The following is a 22,525-nucleotide window of genomic DNA, read 5'->3' on the forward strand; positions in this document are numbered from 1 at the left end:
TGTAAGTCCAGCTGGGAGGTACCCAGTTGAAGCAGGGAGTCCATGCCTGGGCCTCTGAGGGACCCGAGAATGGACCCTGAACAACTGACAAGCCCCTTCTGGCCCTAAGCCAAGAGGAAAGGTGCCTACCATGCAAAAGACAGCTGGGAAAGTCCAGGCCCCCTCCCAGGCCAGGCCTCAAGCCCAACCCACACTCCCATCCTTCTTTGTCAGTCTGGGCTGGGCAGAGAGCAGTGCAGGCTCTAGGCAAGGTGGACAATCCGCCAGCAGCTTGGCCATTCACTAGGATCCTCCCCCACTGCCACCTTGGAATGTCCCCCACAGGGCAGTTCTCCTGAGCCTGGCAAGGCTCAGGCCAGAGAGCAACAGAGGCCCCACCTGGAATGTCTGTTGCTACCACCTGATGGAGTGGCCCGGGGAGGGCCAGCTGCAGCTCCACCCAGGCCAGGTCCTCACCTCCCACATAGAGGGGCGCCTCGCTGTTTAGTGTATAGTGTTTGCCGAAGTTGTCCATGGTCATGGGGCTGCCGCCATCGATGGAGAGATTCACCATCTGGTCAAAGGTGACCAGCTCAACGGTGTGGAACTGCCCATCATTGATCGTCTCGGCACTGGAAGAAGATGAGGTGCCCCCGCCCCAGGGAATGGCCTTCAGCTGGACCCATCCCCGCCTAGGCACTTCAGAAAGGCCACTGGTCCAGCAGCTGATTCCCAAGAAACCAAATATCTAAGAGGGGACTGTGGGGACTTGATGGCCTCTGACCTGGTCCCTCCTGCTCCCCTTTGGGCACTCTCTCAGGAAAGCTGAGAAGTTTGGGGCAGGGGTTTCCAACTAATCAGCCTCCCCTCCCCACTGAGGAGCTCCCTGTGTGGCGGTTGTGGGACAGGGAAGGATGGGGCCACTGCTCAGGCCCCAGGGAGCCTCGGACCCAGCATGGGGCTGGACTCGGTGGTCTGAATGCCCTTTCCGCTTGGGCAGCCCAGGTCTCTGGTAGTGCCGATAACCACCTGCTCTTGGCTCAGGAGACCCCTCCCTGGCAGCCCCCCAGCCCTTGAGGGCAGCTGGGGGGCCTGAAGAAGGCCTCCGTACCTGTAGATGGCAGAGCTGGGGTAGCTGCCCGGGTCACAGCTGACACGCACATGGCCCTGGTAGAGCTCCACTGCGATGTGGTCACTGTCCCCATTGTACAGCAGGATCCCATTGTCCTCTGCTGTGGAGACCTATGGCAACGGCACTTTCTCTCCCACCCCACCCCACGCAGCAGCAGCACAGGCTGGCGGGCGGGGCAGACGGAGGACCCACAATTAAAAGAGAAATGTGTGCAGAACAGTCCTCCCCTGCCTCCCCAAGGGAAACATCCTCCAGGGGGCGCTGTCCCAGGCTGGCAGCCCCACCCCACCCCCACCCCCACCCCCACCCCACTCAAATTCCACCCACAGCCGGTCTGGCCAGGGCCAGGCAGGGGAAGACAGATGGGCCAGCTGAGGCCTGGAAACTCTGTGCCAGGAGGTAAGACAGCTTGGGACCACCTGCCCAGAGAGGACGGTTAGACAGGATGAGGGATATCCTGTTCTGTGGGCCTCAGGGAGCTGCCTTGGGGCCAGGACGGAACCTACAGAGGACAGATTCAGGAAGACTCTCCAACAGCCAGAGCCACCCAAACCTGGAAGGTAGCACCTGTCACTGGAGCCATGCGAGCAAAGGCTGGAGCTGTGCCTTGGGAGGGAGATGCCTCTATGCTGCTGTAGGAGCCATGATCTTTGTTTCCTGCCTTGTTCCTCTCCTGGTAAAGACCCTGACCCCCTGGTCTGTACAGCTGGCACATGGCCCAGTCTGGACCACGGCACCCCATCTCCCTGGACTCAGTAGTTGGTCCAGGGATGGGCATGTGACCTGAGGCAGGCCAATCGGAGATCTTCTCCGATCCGAGGTTGTTGACTGTTGTCCAACTAGAGCTATCGGGGAAGAGCCTGCGGTGGGGATAGTGGGATAAACTGAGCCTCTCCAAGGATGTGGCTGGGCAGGGTTTTGGTGAGTTTTATTCTGTTGAGCAGTTAGGCTAGCTGTGGTCTTGCTGTGTGGACAGTGTAGTGGATAGAATTTATGAGAGGTGATCAAGGGAAGGAGAGCAGAGTGGGCATGTTTGAGAGGCTGAAAGGTTCTGAGAGAAAAGAAGGAGAAGAGGACAAAGGAGAGAAGAAAGATGTGGCAGCTGGGATAAGGAATGGAATTTGGGGAACAGGGATGACTAGAGGAGTTTAATTTCTTTTCATGTGAAGTGCAGTGCAATCCGCTGTCCCTCCCCAAGAAACATTCAGCAAACAATGCTGCTGAAGTAGAACTTGCTTCTTTTTCCCTCAACATAACGATGTTCTGAGATGGAATTCAAGACATAAATGGAAAATAAGGGCTCCCAGCGCTAGCTGTGGCCGTGTTCCAGCCACATAGAGAAAGCCAGTCTGCAGCATTGGAGGCTGAGGCTGAGGGGAGTCTTTGAGACAAGAGATGGTGGGAGAGGATCCTGGTAAGTTTGGTTTTCCGGATCCAGTCACCCATGAGACCACCTCCACCCCTGCCCTTCCCTGAGACTGGTTTTGTGACCCAATAACCTTTCCGACTGTGCTTAAACTAGCTCAAACTGAGATCCTGATACCCACATCCAAAGAGTTTTGACTAACACAGGGTACTCCCAGCTGTCCCGATACTCTGACCTGAGGCCAGGGTCCCCTGCTGCGGGACCACCCTCTGTGACGCACACCCTAGGCACGCACCTGCAGTGTGATGTTGGCCCGTGGCCAGTTCTGCAGGTCGGTGAACTGTAGGTAAGTGTCCCGATCCACGAAGTTGACACTGAGCAACTTCTCACACTCAGGGCCGCCAAAGCCCGGGAGGCACTGGCACACGGGCTGGCTGCCCTGGTCCACACAGTTGGCCCCGTTCTGGCACTCAGTCCCCTCACAGGGGCTCCTGGGGGCAGGCGGGCGGGGAGGGGTCTCGCAGAGCTGCCCACTGAGCGGGAAAAGACGCGGGTCAGAAAAGGCAGGGCCATGGAGCAAGGGGTCATCTTCCTCTCCCACTGTCCTGGAGAGAAACTCACTAAACATCTTGGGACCACTGTTGCTTTAAAGTAACAGAAGATGCTCCTAGTGAACACTCTCCCTAAGAGAATGAAGAGCCAGAAAGATGCTGAGGAACAAGGTGAGGAACAAGTGTGGTCCTGCACCAGCAGCACCAACATCACCTGAGCACTTGTCAGAAATGGCTTCACCGGCTTCCCCGGTGGCGCAGTGGTCGAGAGTCCGCCTGCCGATGCAGGGGACATGGGTTCATGCCCCGGTCCGGGAGGATCCCACATGCCGCGGAGCGGCTGGGCCCGTGAGCCGTGGCTGCTGAGCCTGCGTGTCCGGAGCCTGTGCTCCGCAACGGGAGAGGCCACAACAGTGAGAGGCCCGCGTACCGCCAAAAAAAAAAAAAAGAAGACACAAGCAGAGCATGGGAGGTGGGTGACCGGAAGGAGGGCAGGTGCCCTCCCCTCTCAGCCTCCCAGAGAGACCAAGATGCAAAAGTAAATGACCTTTAATGCAGGGCATGTCTTCAGGGGTTCACTGGGCAGGTAAGTGATGGGGCGCTGCCCAGTAATCTGTACTCACCTCCCGCTCCCTCCGCCAGTCAGGGTAGGGACCCTTTGCCTGTGCTCTGAGCTGCCGATGCACTTTCCCCAGACCACACATATGGTGACTGGCATAGCCACAGTGAAAGCTCCCAGGGTGGCCTCTGCCAGTCCCAGAGCAGACAGCTAAGAGGAGACAGTCACTCATGGTGCCTCCCGGGGCCGCTCACCTGTAACCCTCAGCACAGAGGCAGGAGTAGCCATTGACTCCATCCACGCACTGGGCCCCATTCTGGCAGCGGTGGTCCTCGCAGTCATCCCGGTTCTCCGTGCAGTTGTCACCCACATAACCAGGTGCACACTCACACCTGGGGTGGGCGGAGGGCGGGGTTGGGTCAACAGCCCCACACACAGCCCAGAGCTCGGCCAGGAGCCTGTGCGGCCCCAGGGCTGTGTGTGTGGCAGAGAGCCTCATGGCCCTGGGGGGTCTGGGAGGTCCCCCAGGAGGTCACACAGAGCGCTAGATGTCAAGATGCCCCCACCCGTCCTGAGACCATTTTCTCATCCAGGAAGAGAGTTTATGTGGGCTGCAGGCGGGGGAGGGGGCTGCTCTGGGCCGGGAGGGTGGACACCCAGGAGGTGGAGGAGACGGGCGTTTGTGGTGGAGGACCACCCTTAGCACCAACAGCACATCCAAGGTCAACCTTCAACCCCTTCTCAACCTGCCCCGCTGCCCCCACCCCCCTCCCCAACCCCAGCCAATGCATGGCTCTGAGTCACATGGGGCTCACCCATCCCTCTTCCCCAGCCTCCCAGGCCTCAGATGCTAGTGCCCGCCTCTCCACAACATCCTGACTCCAGGCCAGGCCCCAGCTTCCCGGCTCACACTGTGGTCCGCTGCTCGCCTGAGTCAGTCCATTTCTGCCAATTATTTGCCCATCAAATAAAGAGCACACTCCTCCACCCCCGTTCGGTTGCAGCCCTGCCAGATGCTCCCTATCCGGCTGCCCCCATAACAAGCCACCCCGTGGTCAGACCTGCTTCCACAGGCAGCAACCCGCACCTCGCTACACCTCTCTGCCTTCACACCTGTTGATTCTGGACTACCCTCTTCTCTCTCCCTGCCTCGATCCAGCCAGGCCAGTACCTCATCTCCTCCAGGAAGCCTCCGGTGAACACCCCTTGCAGGAAACCCTTCCAGACTACAAACTGCAAACTCCACGGCTCAACCACACAACCTGGCAGGTAGGTGCTCCTGCCAGATATTTTAACTCATTCCCAGTGTTTTTCAAGAGGTAAGAAATACCTTTGTACCCAGTAAACACACACACACACACACACACACACACACACACACACACACACACACACAGAGCCCGCTGCAATCAGTTTCATGCCCAAATACTTATCCTTACTATATAAGAGGGCATGATGCTCTCTGATATTTTCTGTTCAATTTTTTTAACGTTAACCTTGACCCACCCAACTGATCACAATCTATTACTGGGTCTTGAGCTGCAGTCTGAAAAGTGTTACAGTAGCTAAGCACCCACAGACTCATTCACTGTCATTCCCTTATGCATGCATCCAGTGAGTGTGTACTGAATACTTGCTGGGTTCCAGGTACAACACGAGGCACGGCTGAGTGTCTGTCAGTTCAGTCCTTCCTCCAAGACAGGAAGTTGAGTGAAGGTAAACTGTACACCCACCGAGCGCCCCTTCTCTGTGGTGCGAAGGACATTCTGAGCAGTATCCACCCGGACAATGTGCAGTCCTGCTTTATTCCACCCTCTGAGGCCCAGCCCCTCTAAGAAGCGTGCACGTCACTTGCTCTGCCACCGCTCCTTGGTCTGCTGTGCCCACCCCACCCGGCAGCTCAGCCAGCAGTACGGCGTCTGTCCACCACTTGGATGGAGGCTCCTGTGCGGCCCCTTGACCTAGGATCTGGGCCTCAGTGTCCCCCCGCTCTCACTTCCTGCCCAGGAGGCTCTGGCAGCTCCTGCTGGACTGAGTCCCTGGGGGACTCCATCCCCTACCTCTGCCCGAGCAGCTGGGTTCGGGTCCCTCAGCCACAGACCTGAAGAAGACCTGACCATTGTGCAGCAGTGGAACAGGGTCCCAGAAATGAGACTATGTTTGCAGAACTGCAGATGGGAGCAACATCTTAAAAACCCCGTGACCTTCACATCCCAGTCTTCCAGTGACAAAGCACCTCCACATATGCCAGTAACAACGATGGTGACAACAGTCAAGGACCCCTTATCCAACCCTCCTGAAGCCAGACAGGTTTTGAAATTCAGAACTTTTTGGATTTGGGAAAGGTGATACAACACCTATAACTGTACATTATGTAACATGCCAGTTGGAGCTGGGGCAGCCCCTTAACTAAACATGTTCACAATCTACACATATTCCCACTACATGGGGTGAATGGTGACTGTAAGTAGCTTCGTATCAGCGCAGGTCAGCTTTTAATACCAAATACATTGATCGGATCAGATTTTGCTAGCAGATGGCTTTTGGTTTTCAGAGTTTTGTGCATTTTGTAATTGGCGATGAGAAATTGTGGACCTGCAATAGTTCTTTATTGAGCACTTTTCAAATGTCAGACGTGGAAGTAAGTGCTTTTCACGCATTTGCTTATCTAATCCTTACAACCACCCCAGGAGGAAGCTACTGGTGCACCCAGTTTGCAGATGAGAAAACTGAGGCTCAGAGTGGTCAAGCCCCCCATTCTGGGTCATGATGTAAACCCAGGTCTGTCCGACTAAAACTACCACCACCCTGCCCCTGCCCCTGATGGGCAGGAACTGAACAGCCAAGACCAAACCCACCTGACAGGTGAGGAAACAGGCTGGGGAGGGCAGAGGAGACGTGACGTGGGGGCCAATGCCCTTCCCTGGCCTTAGAAATGGGCAACACTGACCTGGGCCCGTCTGGGGTGCCCACACACTGGGCCTCGTGCTGACACGGGTTCAAATCCGAGGAGCAGAAGTCCACCAGCTGCTCACAGGCCGTTCCTGGGGGAAGAATGGGGGAGAGGCAGGAGAGAAGCTGCCCCCTGTGCTCCGCCAGGCAGCCGGCCCAGCAGAAACTTCCTGCAGACACTGAGGCAGGGTCCCAGCCCTTCCGCCCATGGGACAAGGGCTCAGGGCATGTGCACCGGCCTCCACCTCCCCGCAGACACTCAAACCCGCCACGCTTACCCGAGTACTGCACGGGGCACTGGCAGGTGTAGCTGCCCATGCCATCCACACAGGTGCCCCCGTTGGCACATGAGTGTTCCACACAGTCATCCGTGTTTACCCCACACGTCGGTCCTTCAAAGCCGGAGGGGCAGGAGCACCTGTAGGGAGCAGGGGAGGAGGAAGAGGCATGTGGGCCCACGGCCAGGGCGGCAGCCGTCCTGAGGCACTGATGGAAGCCTGTGGCCAATGGTCAATAGCATCATCCTGGAGTTTTGGTCCCTACTCTGGGTCAAGCCCTGTTAGATGCTGGGGGTTAGAGGTGACCAAGACCAGCCCTGGGCTCCTGTGCTCATGAGATCACTCACAGTCTAGCGGGGGAGACGACGAGGAGACTGGCAACCAAAGGAGAGACAGTGAGTATCAGAACGGTGCACAACTGAGGCTGGGGAGGGTGGACAAAGGGGCAGAGGACACCTAGCTCCTCCTTGGAGGGAGTGGTCAGGGCAGGCTTCCTGGAGGAGGTGATGAGTTAGCCAAGGACTCTGACAGGGGAGTAGAGGAAGGGGAGGGAAGGCAATGGGAGTAAAAGCCTGGGGGAGAGAGAGCCTTACAGTCCATCCTTCAGGAGGGTACCTGCTCATCTAAATAGTTCAGGGCTTGGGGAGCACATACTTCAGGAATGGGGTGAGAACAGGACTGGGGGTAAGCAGGAGTCAGGTCTCGGAGAGCCCTGGAGATCAGCGATCTTCAAACCGGGGTACACTTCCCTCTGGGACAACTGTGGTTTTCCAAGGGGTTTGTGGGTCAGAGAGGTCTGAGAAATTAATTTCCACATCTTCATGTTGTGCATGGAATTCCCCCCTTAACTGACCTGCCCCAGAGCTCCAGAAAGGCTCATGCGCACCTCTTCCAGCACGAGGCCAAGGTGGGCTGTGCCTGGGGCCTAAGATCCTTGGGTGCCAAATGAAGGGACAATTAGGAATATTGATGTTTCCAAAGTGAATGAACAAACCCTTTTGCAAGTCACGAGATTTCCAGTTCTGTGCATTAAAAAATAATTGAAGGAAGACCTCATGGAACTGTCAGCTGATAGAGCATTGAAAATAATTTTTGATGACAGATCACTTGGGATTTTTAGCATATAAACTTGACAGGGTTTCAAGTAATTGAGTGACGTGGCTATAATAAAACTCCTAATCTCATTGGTTTATTTATGTGAACAAACTTTCTCAGCATTTATAGCTACACATACACACACACACACACACACACACACACATTTTTTTTAAGGGAATAGATTGGCTGCTAAGCCCTCTCACATTCTATAATATTCACCTCTGAACACATAAACCAATTAGGAGAAAAAAAGAAAACACACACACACACACACACACACACACACACACACGCACACACACAAAAGCTCCATCCATCTCATTAAGAGATACAGTCTAATAAAATTTACCTTTTATGTGTAATAATTATCAAATTTCGGAATAGTTATGTTGTTCTGATCAATTGTATATTATTGATCACTGTAATGATAACTCAATGCAAAAGAAACTTAATCAGAGGTTTATGGTGACAAGAAATAGTAAAAAACTTTAAATTTAAACTTATATACCCATTTTGGTGGTAGGAAAGTATGGCAGGGTGCTAAGGAAAGCCTCTAGTAGGAAAACAGATTACATTAGAAGGAAAATGGGGGGCAGGTGAGGGGAGTAAAACAAATCCTAGTTTGAGTAGAAACGAGAATGATGCAAGATGTAGCAGCTGTTCAAGAGGCGTTCCTTCACGTGATTTTAAAATGATTTTTCCCTGGAGGATAAAAGAGTGATTTAAGGAGTCACAGCTTTCATTTTAAATGTTAATAATATGTACCGCGTTCTGGAAATGACCTTCTTTGCAATGAAAAATTAAACTTACCATGAAGAGTTTTAGCTGTCACTTAAGAATGTGTCAGGCAGTTTGTAGTTTTAAAATTTCGTTTGCGGCGGGGTGGGTGTGTGAACAAGAAGGTGTGACGCCTACTGTTGCAGGCTGTCTCCTGGAATTTAATTCCCCCTGCAAGGTGGTGGCGGATCTCAGCTAAGTTCCTTCTGGCGGGGTTCGGGGAACAACTGCGGACTCCCTTGTAAGCCTTAGGTTTGAGGGGTTACTCAGGGAGGCACCCCTTTCGACCAACAGGGTCCTTCCCACAGCGCCCCCGCCAATCTGCAGGCATGCCAAGTGTGAGGGGCTACTCCCAGCTGCACCCCTCCCGGCCCAGCAGGGAGAGTTCCTAGGTGCGTCCTCTCAGCAGCCCCCTCTCTGTAGACACGCCCCCTAGCAGTCTAGCCAATGAGGAGGGGGCTTTGATGGAGCTGCGGCGGAAGCCCAGAGGAGCACAGAGCCTATTGTAAGGACGCCGTTTCCAAGGCGACACCTGCGGAGAGGCCGTTTAGCGTTTTCTTTACAGCTGGTAATCTGGGTTTGCAGAGACAGGTTTGGCCATCTCTGCCAGTAGATTCAACATCATTTTCTGAAGAGTCAGTTTGCTCAGCTGGCAATTTTTCTTCAGCAGCTAAATACTATGTGCTCCTCAGAAAAGCTCTGGGAAGCTGGCGGGCTCGCTGAGAGGCTCTGGGGGGAGCAGGGTGAGTGGGGGGCTTGAGCGGCAATGTCAGCACTGGGAGGACTTGCGGGATGTGGAGGACAGTGGGAAACCGATGCCCGGGGTGCGACCAGAGTGACCCATGAGCTGGTGGGGGAGGCCCCCCGGAGGGCGTGACCAGGACTTGCTCCACCTCCGGGCAGGACTCCCCTCCCCTGTCCTGGGGACTCGGGGTGGACGCCTGATCCGAAGCAGCTGGCTGCGGGCCCTGCCTTCAGGCAACACTGGCCCAACAAGCAGGTGGATGGCTTCAATTGGAGGCCTTGGGGGTTAATGGAGATTACAGGAGTTGAAAACACCCCCAAGCTGCCTCTTGGCACTGCCGCTGCATATGCCCTAGGCTACGGACTCCCAGTGCCACAGAAAGACTCTCCTGGCACCTGGCAAGAGCAGGCAGAAGCCTGCTGTGTGACCTGGGCAGCCCCTAGTCTCTGTGCTTTCACTGCCTGTGCGCAGCGGAGGCGTGGCCTGGGTGGACACGGAGAGGCCTCTGGGGGCCATTTGGAGTGAGTGGCTATTCCCCCTGGGCCTGTCCCTCATCTCCCAGAGCTCAAAGGGCCTGGGCCATCCCATTCGGAGGAGGAAGGCTCCGAGGCTTGGGTGCCGGATCCCATTAGCACTCACCCACCACGTCCCAGCACCCACTCCCCCACCGCCCCACCCCCAGCAACTCACGTGAAGCCGGCATGCTCGCCCTCCTGCGAGTGGCAGGTTCCGCCATTTCCACAGGGGCTGCTGGAACAGCTGTCCAGGGACACCTCGCAGTCTCGGCCCTAGGGAAGAAGTCAGCGTTGGGGACCCCAGGGAGACCCAGGGGCCAGTGAGCCAAGAGGGACAGCCGGCCCCTCAGCAGCTCGGCCTGCCGGTCCCGGGGGTTCCTTGTTCTCTCATCCACTTGTTAGGTCATGGATGAAATGCTCACTTGGGCCTCCCGCCCCCCCCCCCCCCCCCCCCCCGGCCCTGAGGGCTGAGTGGCCAATGAGACAGCCCCAGCCCTGCTCTACCGCGCCCTCGAGCAGCCCTCCGCCTCCAGCCACAGCCTGCACTCACCTTATAGCCGCTGGGGCAGGCACACCTGTATGCCCCAAGGGGGTCGTTATGGCAGGTGCCCCGGTTCAGGCATGGGCTGGACAAGCAGGGATCGCATTTGGCCTGGACAGCCAGGCTGGGCGGACCTGAGGCAAGGTGGGAGTGGTGTTAGTGCAGGGAGGGGGTGTGGGGACAGGACTGGGCATAGAGTCCCGCGGACCCCGGCCCGGCCCGGAATCCTGGCACTGCAGGGACGGGTTTGCGAAACCCTCTCCCCAAGGAGATGTTTGCCCGCCCCCCCGCCCCCGCCCCCCCCCCCCCCCCCCCGGCCTGCCCCGCCGGTATTCCCTCTGGATCGCGCTCATCCCGCCTTTCACAGTACACCTCTCCAGCCTCTGGACCCTCCTCTGTGAAATGGAGCTAAAAACAGCCCCTGCCTCATGGGGCTGGAAGGACTAAATGAGATAATCCGAAAAAGGGGCTTCAGGGGAGCCCCCATGTGGCGGTCAGGGCAGGACCATCGGTGTGACAGCATCATGGTCACCATTACTGAAACTGGCTGATGTTTTCCCCATCCCCTCACACCCTTCTGAGGCAACCACCCCCAGCCCTGTCACCTGCTGGCCTGGACAGCAAGGGCGGCCACCCCAGCAGGGAGGAGACTTGGCTCTGAGAGGAGGCCACGCTTAGGAGAAAAAAGGCCGATGGCCTTGAACTTGTTTCTCTCCAAGGCTGAGCAGGGAAGGACCCTTTCCGGTCACCTCTCTGGCTACAGGCATGACCTTCTCCAGCCCCTTCAGGACTCACTGGTGGCCCTTCCTTGAACTTGGAGGTGGGGGACGAGCTGGCAGCCAGGCTGCCTGGGGTGCCACCTAGGAGGAGCATTAGGGCCTCACAGGAATAAAGAGTAATGCCAGCCAGTTCAATGTGTGAAAATTCAGCGAGCCATTCATTTACGATCTGTACTTTCCTGTTATGCATGTTATATTCCAATAAAAATTTTAAAAAACACACAGACAAAAACCTTTCACCAGTACCAATCCCACCCCAGTAAATAAACACTGAGCAAACGTTTCAACCTACATTGGCCTGCTCCCAGCAGCCAGCAGCCAAGCCACAGATCGGGCCCCTCTGAAGGGTCACTCCTGTGACAGCATCCTGCACACAGGGCAGCCCGGGGCCGCCTCATTAACCCCTGGCTGTCAGCTTCATTTTCGCTGGTGGTCTGTGAGCTTGCAGAGGGCAGGAGTCGTGCCCCACGGCCTCCCGTGCCCTCCCACAGCTGCCCCCCTGCTGGGGGGGGACACGAAGCTAGGCCTGGGCCCACCACTCGGCCACCACCTCCTGCTCAGCAGGGGTCCCAGGGCTTGGGCTGTCAGTCAGTCAGTCAATCCCTGAACGACTATTTACAGATGCCCAGGGTGAGGCCTCCAATCACACTCAGGCCTTGTATTTCCACAAATGTCAGGAGAGCGGCAGCTGGGTCCAGTGGCTCAGGCGTTTAAGCTAATTGCTGAGCACAATTCCAACCAAAGTGAGGCCTGAGTGCTTGTACTGCTGAGAGGCTTGGAGCGTCCAGAAACACTGCTATTTTTATTTTCCTTACATAACCCCAGGGAGGGATTAGAGCCCTTATGGCCTGAGATTTTCCGCCTGGCTTTCTTTTGTTCGTCGTGTGGCAGGACAAGAGGGCGGCAATGCTAACAAGCAGCAGGGGCCTCATTCCTGCCACCTGTTCCCCACCCAGCCGGTCACCTCGGGGACACAGGAGTGTCTGGAAGGCTCTGCCAGGGTCGGAGGGGGAAGCAGGAGGTGGGGGGAAGCAACCCGGCACCCACCATGCCCTCTCGTGCTCCCGGGCTCACCTAGGCATTCAAACTTCTTGGCAGGCGTGGTGAGGAGCAGCTTGCCCTCCATATCCGGGGGCCCGGCACAGCGGGCAATGCCAGGTTCCTTGTAGCCTGTCTTCACCCAGCTGGACAACCAGCGCAGGTGGCAGTCACAGTACAGGGGGTTGGCACCAATGGCCCTGGGTCAGAGAGTGGAGAGAAGTAGGCATTATGGCTTCATGGGGTCCTTCGCCCACTGGGTGCCTAGGGTGCCAGGCATTATGCCAGGAGCTGGCACAACCCTAGCAGCCCCCATTAATGAGCACTTACTGTGTAGGCAGTAGAGTCTTAAGCACTCCTCATCTGTTATCTTGATTGGTCCTCATCACACCCTACTATCCCCATTTTACATGTTGAAACTGACTCATAAAGGTGGAGACACTTGCCCCAAATGCACAGAGAAAGTGGGGAAGTACGATCTGAACTCGTGCTGTTGAGGCCAGAGCCTCTGACTGCACTGCCTCCAGAGTGCACTGGGGAGAAAGCAACCGAGATTTACTGCTGTGATGAACCAGCTGCTTCTCCCGTCAGTGCATCTAATCCTCTCATCAGTCCCACAGTGTAAGTTTTCTCTTCTCCATCTCAAAGACGTGGGAACTGAGCCTCATGTGGAATAAGTAATTTCCTGGGGTCACACAACCAGTGAAGGGAAGCCCCCAGATCCAGAACCCAGCGCTGTCTGACGCTGAAGCCTATACTCTTTAATTTTTCTTTTCATTTTCAGTTAAACAAGAGACACATGAATGCATTCTCACTGTAAACCATTTTCAGACCTGGCACACAATAGTCTCCACCTTACACAACACTGTAAATGTACTCAATGCCACTGAAGTATACCCATTAAAACGGTTAATTTTATATTCCGTGAATTTCACCTCAATTTTTTTTTTTTTTTTTTTTTTTGCGGTACGCGGGCCTCTCACTGTTGCGGAGCACAGGCTCCGGACGCGCAGGCTCAGCCGCTCCGCGGTATGTGGGATCTTCCCAGACCGGGGCACGAACCCGTGTCCCCAGCATCGGCAGGCAGACTCTCAACCACTGTGCCACCAGGGAAGCCCCCTCAATTTTTTTTTTAAAGGCACATTCCTATGTTACTGATGGGAATGCAAGATGGTATAACTCCTACAGAGGGGGATTTTATGATATCTATCTAAGCAATGCAGTTGCCTTTTGACTCAGCAATTCTGTTTCTGGGAGTTTATCTCACAGATGTGCCTGCACAAGTGTGTAAAGGCATCTGTGCAATGGTATTGATCGCAGCATTGTTTGTAACAGAAAGACTGGAAACCTTCCGTGTTCATCAGTGGGGGGAGTGGTTAAGTAAACTACAGTACATCCACATGTCTACACCAGTGTCCCTGCGAACCACAGGACCCATGATCACACGGTCACCACACTCAGTGCATAGCCTTCCAATCCTTTCCCATATTTACACATACAGTTCTTCGTGGGGAAGAGATTACATCCCTCCAGTACATCCACATTACATCTACATTACACCAGTGTCCCTGCGAACCACAGGACCCATGATCACACGGTCACCACACTCAGTGCGTAGCCTTCCAGTCCTCCCCCGTATTTACACAGTCCTTCCCCGTATTTACACAGTCCTTCCCCGTATTTACACATAGAGCTCTCCGTGGGGAAGAGATCACATCCCTCCAGTACACATCGTTTCTGGGCAGCCTGCTTCTTGTCACTAAACAGCATGTCTTGGAGACTTTTCCAGGTCAGCAATATGGATCCACCTCCTTTTATCAAACTGCTTCATAGCATCCCAAAGAATGGACACTTCATAGCTTTTGCTGCCAGACATTCTGGATGTTTCCAAGGTCAGTGAACACTCTGTTCATGCCTCTTTGTGAGGAGCGAGCATTTCTCTAGAACAGATGCCTAGAAGGAGGATTCGAGTCGCAGAGGAAGCGCATGTAAAATGTTAACAGCTGCCCTCCAAAAAAGGCTGTATGGACTTAACACTCGCCTGCGGTGTAAGGCTGCGCCTTCTCCCTCACATCCCCGCCCCACACTGACACTCTGCACCGCCAACCACTTAGGCTTTGACCAGTCCCGTGGGAAAGCTCATAATCTTCTCACTAAACCACAGTGAGAGATTCAGAGACGAACTAGGCATGGATTTGGGAGAACGAAGGGGCCAGCGGTCTCTGAGCCAGCAAATAGAAAAACCAGAGCCTCGTGCCTGAAGTTCACTTCTATCAACATTATGGTGAAAACATAAGGCTGTATATTGCTTGCGAGAAAGGGCACATTTATTAAGTACCAAATGGATGCGCTGCCATTTTCCACCTGTGTCTGGGCAATACAGAGGAAGTGGTTCCCCTGGAGATGTGTTGGGTCTGATGACAGCAGCAGCAACTCTGAGCAGGAATTCCCCCAGATAGCACAGCTGATGACGGCCAATCTTATAAAGCAGGCTCAACAATCTTGGACTCCAGCCCCCAGCGCAGCTGCTCACTGCCCGGGTGACCTTGAGCAGCTCACTTAACATCTCTGGGGCTCACTTTATGATTCGATAAAGAGCCTGCAATCTGGAAGGGGAAGAAAGACAAGCACGTATAACCTGAAATGGGCGCCGAGGGAATAATGCAGCTTGGAAAAGAAAGCCGGTTCAAGCTCCGTGTGTATTTCATTTTTTCTGTCCTGATTTGCTGACAGCATCCATCCTGGTTAATGGGACAGGGAATACACCTTCCTCTTTTCCCTGAACATTACCAGGGCTTCTCAGAGGTAGAGGAAGCGCAGACGCTTTGATTTTTTGAAGCTTCGTTGTGTTAAAAAAAAAAAAACACTTTAAAAAAATAACAGGAATACAAAACAGTGGTATGTTTAAAATGTCTACATTCACCAGACTAATATTTTTAACATAAAAAGTATGAGGTAATGTAATTATTCAAAAGATAAATACAGAATTTATTTAAAAGAAGGTTTTTGTAGCACACTGCAGGAGTGTGCTCTAATGAGCCACAAGTTGAGAGTTTATTATGAAGGGTTTCTTCTCTCCATCTTGTAGCTCATTTAGAGAAAATGCCAAAAAGACTAAATCTGAAGCCACTATGAATGTGGAGGCCCTTGACCGTTTTAGGATGTCACAATTCCCAATTCCTGCATAAATTCCCCCCATAAATGGCAACAAAGTTGTACCTCAAATGTAAGTGTCCCTTTCTGACTCAATATAAAAAATAATAATAGAGAATAATAAAAACTACCAGTCACATACAAAGCTATTCAAAACTATGCCTTCTGGCTTGACCAACACACGCTTTACTTGTCGCTGTATAGAGCAGATGGCGAGCGACTCCTGAGTTCAACATTTCAAGCTTTAATTTCTCCAAAGGCAGGGTTTCTGTGGCTACTTCATTAGTTCAAGTAGTTCACTTTCACCTGGAGTCCATTTTTCCCAACAAAAACTGCTGTGAACTCAGTGGGGAGTGGAGAGCCACAGGCTCTGCTGAGACCAGTGGTGAGGACAGCAGACAGGCTGCTCATCAATCCAAAAGGACTGTGGACTCAGGTTCATCCCCCAGCAAAAGTATAAATAACCCTGTGTTGTTGCTCTTTGGTATAACTTGGAAATAGTTGAAACAGTAGCTATTCGGTCTGTTCTGCCAAGGACTGGCTGAGCTTCCTCTATTAACGTAACCAGGACAAAAATAGATCTCCTGCGGCTGTTTCAGAGGTGCCAACTAAACAGTTCAGCATACACTAAAACTTCAAAGTCTCTCCACCTGAGCTATTCCTCCTCTACCCATCCTCCTCCCAGGCAATTTATTTGTGTGCATCATTGTCTTCTACTGGAATGAAGCTTCTTGAGAGCAGGTATCATGAATCCCTCACTGTGCCTGACACCAGCAGGCGTCCTGTTTTCTGAATGAACGCCTGCCTAAAAGCACGAGAAATGCACAAATCTCAGTATGAAAGCAAAAGAACTTCAAAAAGAAAAGAATCATCTATCATCCCATAAATGTAACTGATTTAATTTTCATTTATTCCCTTCTAGTTCTTGTGCTCATATATATACATCACTGAAATCAGAGTACACTGTCTTCTTTATTCTATGGTTTTTTTAAAATTAATTAATTAATTTATTGGCTGCGTTGGGTCTTCGTTGCCGCACGCGGGCTTTTTCTAGTTGCGGCGAGCGGGGGCTACTCTTCATTGCAGTGCGCGGGCTTCTCCTTGCAGTGGCTTCTCTTGTTGCAAAGCATGGGCTCCAGGCACGTGGGCTTCAGTAGTTGTGGCTCGCGGGCTCTAGAGCACAGGGTCAGTAGTTGTGGCGCACGGACTTAGTTGCTCTGCGGGATGTGGGATCTTCCCGGACCAGGGCTTGAACTCGTGTCCCCTGCATTGGCAGGCGGATTCTTAACCACTGCACCACCAGGGAAGTCCCTATTCCACGTTTTCATCAAATAATAAAGTACAGTGGCATAACTATTATAATTAACTACTTGCTATTCTGTCATATGGGCATACCATGATTTACCTAATCATTCCATATTACTTTTCACACCGAATTCTTAATGAATTCAGAAATCTAGTTTTCCAACATGCAGCAGATTAGGGGCAACAAGATGTCAGATTATAGACATGAAGAATGATACTGGGGAGCCTTGGCACAGGACCTGGCACATAGTAAATATTTGCTGATGGATGGATGAATAGACAAATGGACGAAAGATGAGCTAACTGTAAAAGTAAATATTAAAGTAAACAGCAGGAGAGATGTGCAGGGTATTGAAGCCCTAGGCAGTGACAAGTGCTCACAATCATTATGGCATGTTAGAACTACAGCAGACCTTAGAAATAACCTGTGTACAGGTGAGGAAAGAACCTAAAGAGATGAATGAATTGTCTGAGATCCCACTGCAAGTTGGTGGCAGGACAAAGACTTAACGCCACATGTCTAAAGTTCCTAGTCTAAAGTTCAAGGGGTTTAAATACGGTGGATCTCACCCCCTCAGCACGCATGCTTGGCCCACCCCGCCCCCCCATCCTGTGTACTGCCGGTGAAGAGGAGAGGCCCAGGTCAGAGTCACAGTAGGAAGAGAGGACACCTCTGGGAGCCAGGAACACTGGATGCTAAGTCTTGGGCAAACCCTGACTTGTTATACAGCCATGGGCGCCTACTTCCCTTCAGACTGCACGTGGCCTTTGTGAAGCCCAGAGTGAATGTGGTGAGTCTATGCTATCCTTGTCCCATTCCTTGACTCCTTGTAAGTGCTCACGGAATCCTTATGGAATAATTGCCGCTCTTCATGCAGAGGAAATAATGGCTACACGCACACATATGCCATCAGTATTACATGTGCACACACCTAAATACAAGCACAGGTACATTTCCCAGGCGGCTGCCTAGTTCCACTCGAAACCCTGGGTATAAAGGAAAGAACGTATCCACGAGGTTGCTTCGTAATAATGGAAGATTTCTTCTACATAGATGCTATTTTATAGAGAAATAGGGCTTAGATGCAATTAACAAACACCTCTCATCAGTAATGCTGATGCTCTGTTTTGCACTTACCACTTAACTGATCTCTACTTATTGTTTTTTTCTTTTTTCTGACAAGTTGGATCTGGCTTCTGGCCTGATGTTACTGTTCTCCTAAAGAAAGTCTGAATTTATAGACAGACATGGGCTCAAAATCTGGTTTTGCAGCTTCAGGTTTTTGTTGACACAAAACATATGCTCACTTCCCATTTGAAAAGCAAAGCCTCTAGATGTTGAGCTAGAGACAAGATCAGAATGTCCTTGAGTCTTATTCAGTTTTCACAGGGAAGGAGAAAAGGTAAAGCCCAATGATAAGAGCTACAACACACCAAGGGGGGCCCCAAAGGAGGGAAAGGTGGACCAGATGCTTGAAAAGGCCTTTCCTGGCAGTGGGGGAGCTGGAGCTGACACTTGGCACAGCCCAGGGGTAAGCAAAGGAGCCGAGAACAGTGTGGGCCCAGAGCAGCAGCAGACCCTGGCCCAGCAAAGACACGCACAAAACTCTCTGGAGAGAATTATCTCCAACACAGGTCCTCAGAATTCCTAGCATCAGCAAAAAATGAGCTCACAACCGAAAATGACTAAACACAGATAGAAACAAGCCCCTGTGAATGGGAGTCATTGGAACAATGAACAATACCATCCTTGTCTGGCCTTTGTCCAGAGCCGCAGTCTCCAGCCAGGCTCCCTCTTGCCTCATCCCATCCCATCCATCCAGCCTCCACAGGTCACCACGGCTTTCCAGGAGTTTTCACAATTTAATTCTTCCACGATTCCCTTCTATCTACAGAACAAAGCCCAATCTCCATAGCATGGCACAAAGGCCCTTCACAATGGAATTCCAATATCCCTTTCCAGATTCCTCTCTTCTCACCCCACACTCCTCACCTAACCAAACCCCCTATATCCTATGCTGGACAACACAGCATCCCTGAATACGTCATTCACTTTCTTGCCTCCATGCTTTTGCACATGCTATTCCCTCTTCCTGGAACGTCCAAATGGCAAATTCCTAGTGCCTTTTCAATGGCAGCAAAGAGGCACCTCCTCTCTGAAGGTCGTCAGACTTCCCCAGAGTTAGTCACTGCTGCCTTTGAGCTTGTTTTATAATATCCCAGATGGTCACAGAAGGCAGAAACCTTGTGTTAGTAAATTCTTCAGCATTTAACTCACTGTGGTTACTCAGGACATATTTATTGAGGCAATAAAGAATAAATAAAGAGCTTTGGAATCAGACACACCTAAGTTCAAATCCTGTTTCTGTCATTTCCCAGCTTTATGACCTAGGGAATCTGCTTAACTGAACCTGGGACTGTAAAATGGATATAATAAATCCTGCCACCTAGGACAGAGCCCTCTTACCCATTGCACTCCCAAGCAGACATGACTAATCAATCACTGCACTCTGCCCGCTGAGTCCTGGAATCTTCAGTGTGGGCTCAAGACAGTCCCTGTCTTATTTGTGAAGCTGGCTCACAGCACAATAGCTACTTCCCATTTTGGTTATGGAGTAAACAAGACATCACAGATAGTAAAGTACTTGTCCCAGGCAAACTCTCAATGAGTGGCACTTACTACTATTTTAATTCCTCAAGTCTAAGATTGTTAGATGCCCACTAATTTCACGTGTTCTGGGAGGGGTGGAGAAATGTTACCTTATTAAGTACCTACAGATCATTTGTAAGATATCCTCTGATCTCAGAGATTAAAATGTGTTAAAGATGAGCCTCAGAGCTAAGAAAATCCAGTGAGATTGTTGAGTGAATGAACTTCAGGTAGAGATGCTGGCGACCCCAAAAGACTCCCTGATCTGGGTTTGCCTATCCACTCGGGCCCTGGGCACTTGGCTGTGCGGCAGAGAGCAGGAGGACACGGTAACACCCCGGGTTCCGGCTGCAGTCCCTCTGGCCTGAACATGACCTGGACCTACAGCCGAGATGCTAGGAGAGGTCGTGTTCACTCTGTGCCTGGCCCCGCCTCCAGAATTAGGATGACCCGGCCATGGCCCACTGCTTTTATATTCCTTCATTTTTTAAACTGTGGTAAAAAATACATATAATTTGCCATTTTGACCATTTTAAGTGCACAACTCAGTGGCATCGATTACACTCACAACGTTGTGCAACCATCACCACCACTGTCTGGTTCCAAAACTCTTTTTATCACTTAAACAGAAACGCTGTACCCATTAAACAAACGTTCCCCTTTCCTCCTCCTCCCAGCACCTGGCAACCACCATTCTCCTTTCTGTAGGTGTGAATCTGACTGTTCTGGGTACCTCATTTCAGTGGAATCGTACAATATTGTCCTTTTATGTCTGGGTTAGTCCACTTAGCATGCTTTAAAGATTCGTTCATGTGGTAGCACGTGTCAGAACTTCCTTCCTTTTTATGGCTGAACGATATCCCACTGTACCATATTTTGTTTATCCATTCATCTGTCAATGGACACTTGGGTTGTTTCTGCTGTATAGCTATTGTGTGAACCATGCTGCTATGAACGTGGGTGTACAAGTATCTGTTTGAGTCCCTGCTTTCAGTTCTTTGGGGTATATACTTAGGAGTGGAATTGCTGGGTCATATGGTAATTCTACATTCAGCCTTTTGAGGAATCGAGCATACTGCTTTTTAAGAATCCTCTTGGCGCTGCCAGGTAAACAGTTTTGGAAACAGGTCTACATCCAATTATGCCAATTATACTTCTTTTGGGTAGTAAATTTCCGGAGCTTATCCCCCACCATATGAAGTCAGAGGCAGAGTCCTGGCATCGTGCTTCAGGGCATGGGCTTTTGAGATGGAAGACTCTAGCCTCTACCGGCTACACAACTTTGGGTGAGCTTGTCACATTTTCTGGACCTGTTTCCTCATGTGGAAAATGGGAATAACAGTACCTATGTTGCAGGAGAGCTGTGAGGATTGAATTAGCCGATGCACGTGCAGTGCCTGGCAATCAATATACGGTCATTACTACTTTTATTACTGCTTGAGAAGAACTGTTCTCGAAGTCCACTGCTGTGACTGATGGTGCACTGAATGTGTAAGAGTCTGAAACGCGGAGCATTTGAAGTTCACAAGCTAAATTAAAAGTAATACTCTCAGGAGGAGGGGTCTTTCTTGGAATTCAAGTTCCATTTAAATCCAAAGAGGTGCCGAGAATTGGGCCAGAGTTACTTACAGGTGAGAGAGGGAGGTCACATCTGTGAAGATGCCCTCTTGGAGGGTGGAGACGTCATTACCATGCAGGGACCTGAAGAGAGAAGAGGCTGTCAGGACTCATCCCAAGACAGAAAACTCAGGAACTGATGGAGGGACGCCCTCTGCTGAGAGGGGTGTGTCATGAGGGAGAGGGTCCCTGCATCAGAGACCCTGCGCTGCTGGCCACAGGCAAGGAGAGGGAGCCCCTAATTATCACAGACCACGCTGCCCCTCAGCCCTTCCAGAAGACCCTGCTCGGGCCATCACAACTAACTCAACATACCATGTCTGCTCACAGGACAAATGGACGTGTGCAGGTATGCAGCGTGTGCCCTCCCTAGCTTGGCTAGGGAGCCTGAGGGGGCAGGCTTCTTCCTGGTAAGGAAGCTACTGGGTGAGCCCTAGGTTGGGGGTGAAGAATGTCTCCCTGCCCCAGGCGGGCTGCCAGAGGACTCAGTGCAAGGATATTCCAGAGGCCGTCATAACAGGCATGGCAGAGGGCTGTGAGCACAGCGCAAACCTCACAGTGGGAATTCTTAGAGAAGGTTCTACATTCACCATTTGACAGGAGACTCACATGCAAACAAGGGGCTACCTTATCTTGGATGCCCCCGGACCCTGCCTCAGCACACACATCGCAAACACAACTTGGGGCAGACAGCAACCCCCTTTTCTCGCATGGTTTCCCATTCATTCCTTGGCCTCCGTTAGGAGCTCCAATGAGAGTGGACTGGCCTCGCACTTCGGACACAGTTGGCCCTGCTGGGGCCCTGGACCTGGGGACATTCCTGCCCGCCAGGTGGGTGAGAAGGGCCCTCGGTGGGGCAGATTTGCCTGGAGGAATGAAGAGCAGGAAGACTCACAGCAGGCGCAGGGAGCGGAGCCCCTGGAAGGCCAAAGGAGGGATGCACTGCAGGGCATTGTAGCTGAGGATCCTGCAGGAAGAAGAGGGAGGGTCGGAGGAAATGCGGGAGGGATTATTAAGGGGTACCACTTCCAGTGGTAATGCAGGTGGCCACCACCTTGATTGTGGTGGTGGTTTCATGGGCGTGAACATATATCAAAATGTATCAAATTTTACACATTAAGGATGTGCAGTTTATTATATATTAGTGACGCCTCACTAAAGCTATTTCAATAATAACAAGAGAAATGAGACATTTTTTATCACAGGAAAAGGCTGTTTCCCCTTGCAGCTTCCGGGATCGCGTAGCCCAGGATTTCTCAGCCCCAGCACTATTGACAGTTCCTTGCTGGGGGGCTGTCCTGTCCCTTGTAGGATTCGGAGCAGCATCCCTGGCCTCTGCCCACAGAGATGCAGTAGCTCCCCCTGCCCTCCTCCAGCTGCGACAACCAAAAATGTTTCAAACATTGCCAAATGTTTCCTGGAGAGCAGAATTGCCCCTGGTTGAGAACCACTGCCCTAGACCATGGCAGCTTCACACACACGCTTGTAAA

At 52.2% G+C, this 22,525-nt stretch overlaps 1 protein-coding gene across 1 annotated transcript in view; it reads right to left on the reverse strand.

Moving 5' to 3' along the window:
- The window catches only part of SLIT1 (slit guidance ligand 1), a 170,437-nt gene that overhangs the window by 3,562 nt on the left and 144,350 nt on the right, over positions 1-22,525 (reverse strand). Inside the window, exons 24-34 of the mRNA XM_032608954.1 lie at positions 21,931-22,002; positions 21,048-21,119; positions 12,347-12,510; positions 10,503-10,627; positions 10,128-10,225; positions 6,818-6,957; positions 6,538-6,631; positions 3,842-3,979; positions 2,773-3,010; positions 1,091-1,221; positions 457-611 (exon numbers count right to left, since the gene is read on the reverse strand). Coding sequence (XP_032464845.1) covers positions 457-611; positions 1,091-1,221; positions 2,773-3,010; positions 3,842-3,979; positions 6,538-6,631; positions 6,818-6,957; positions 10,128-10,225; positions 10,503-10,627; positions 12,347-12,510; positions 21,048-21,119; positions 21,931-22,002 — 1,427 coding nt within the window. The remainder of the gene's footprint in view (positions 1-456; positions 612-1,090; positions 1,222-2,772; positions 3,011-3,841; positions 3,980-6,537; positions 6,632-6,817; positions 6,958-10,127; positions 10,226-10,502; positions 10,628-12,346; positions 12,511-21,047; positions 21,120-21,930; positions 22,003-22,525) is intronic.

This window comes from Phocoena sinus, chromosome 16, assembly GCF_008692025.1.
Source record: "Phocoena sinus isolate mPhoSin1 chromosome 16, mPhoSin1.pri, whole genome shotgun sequence".
Classification (NCBI taxonomy): Eukaryota; Metazoa; Chordata; class Mammalia; order Artiodactyla; family Phocoenidae; genus Phocoena; species Phocoena sinus.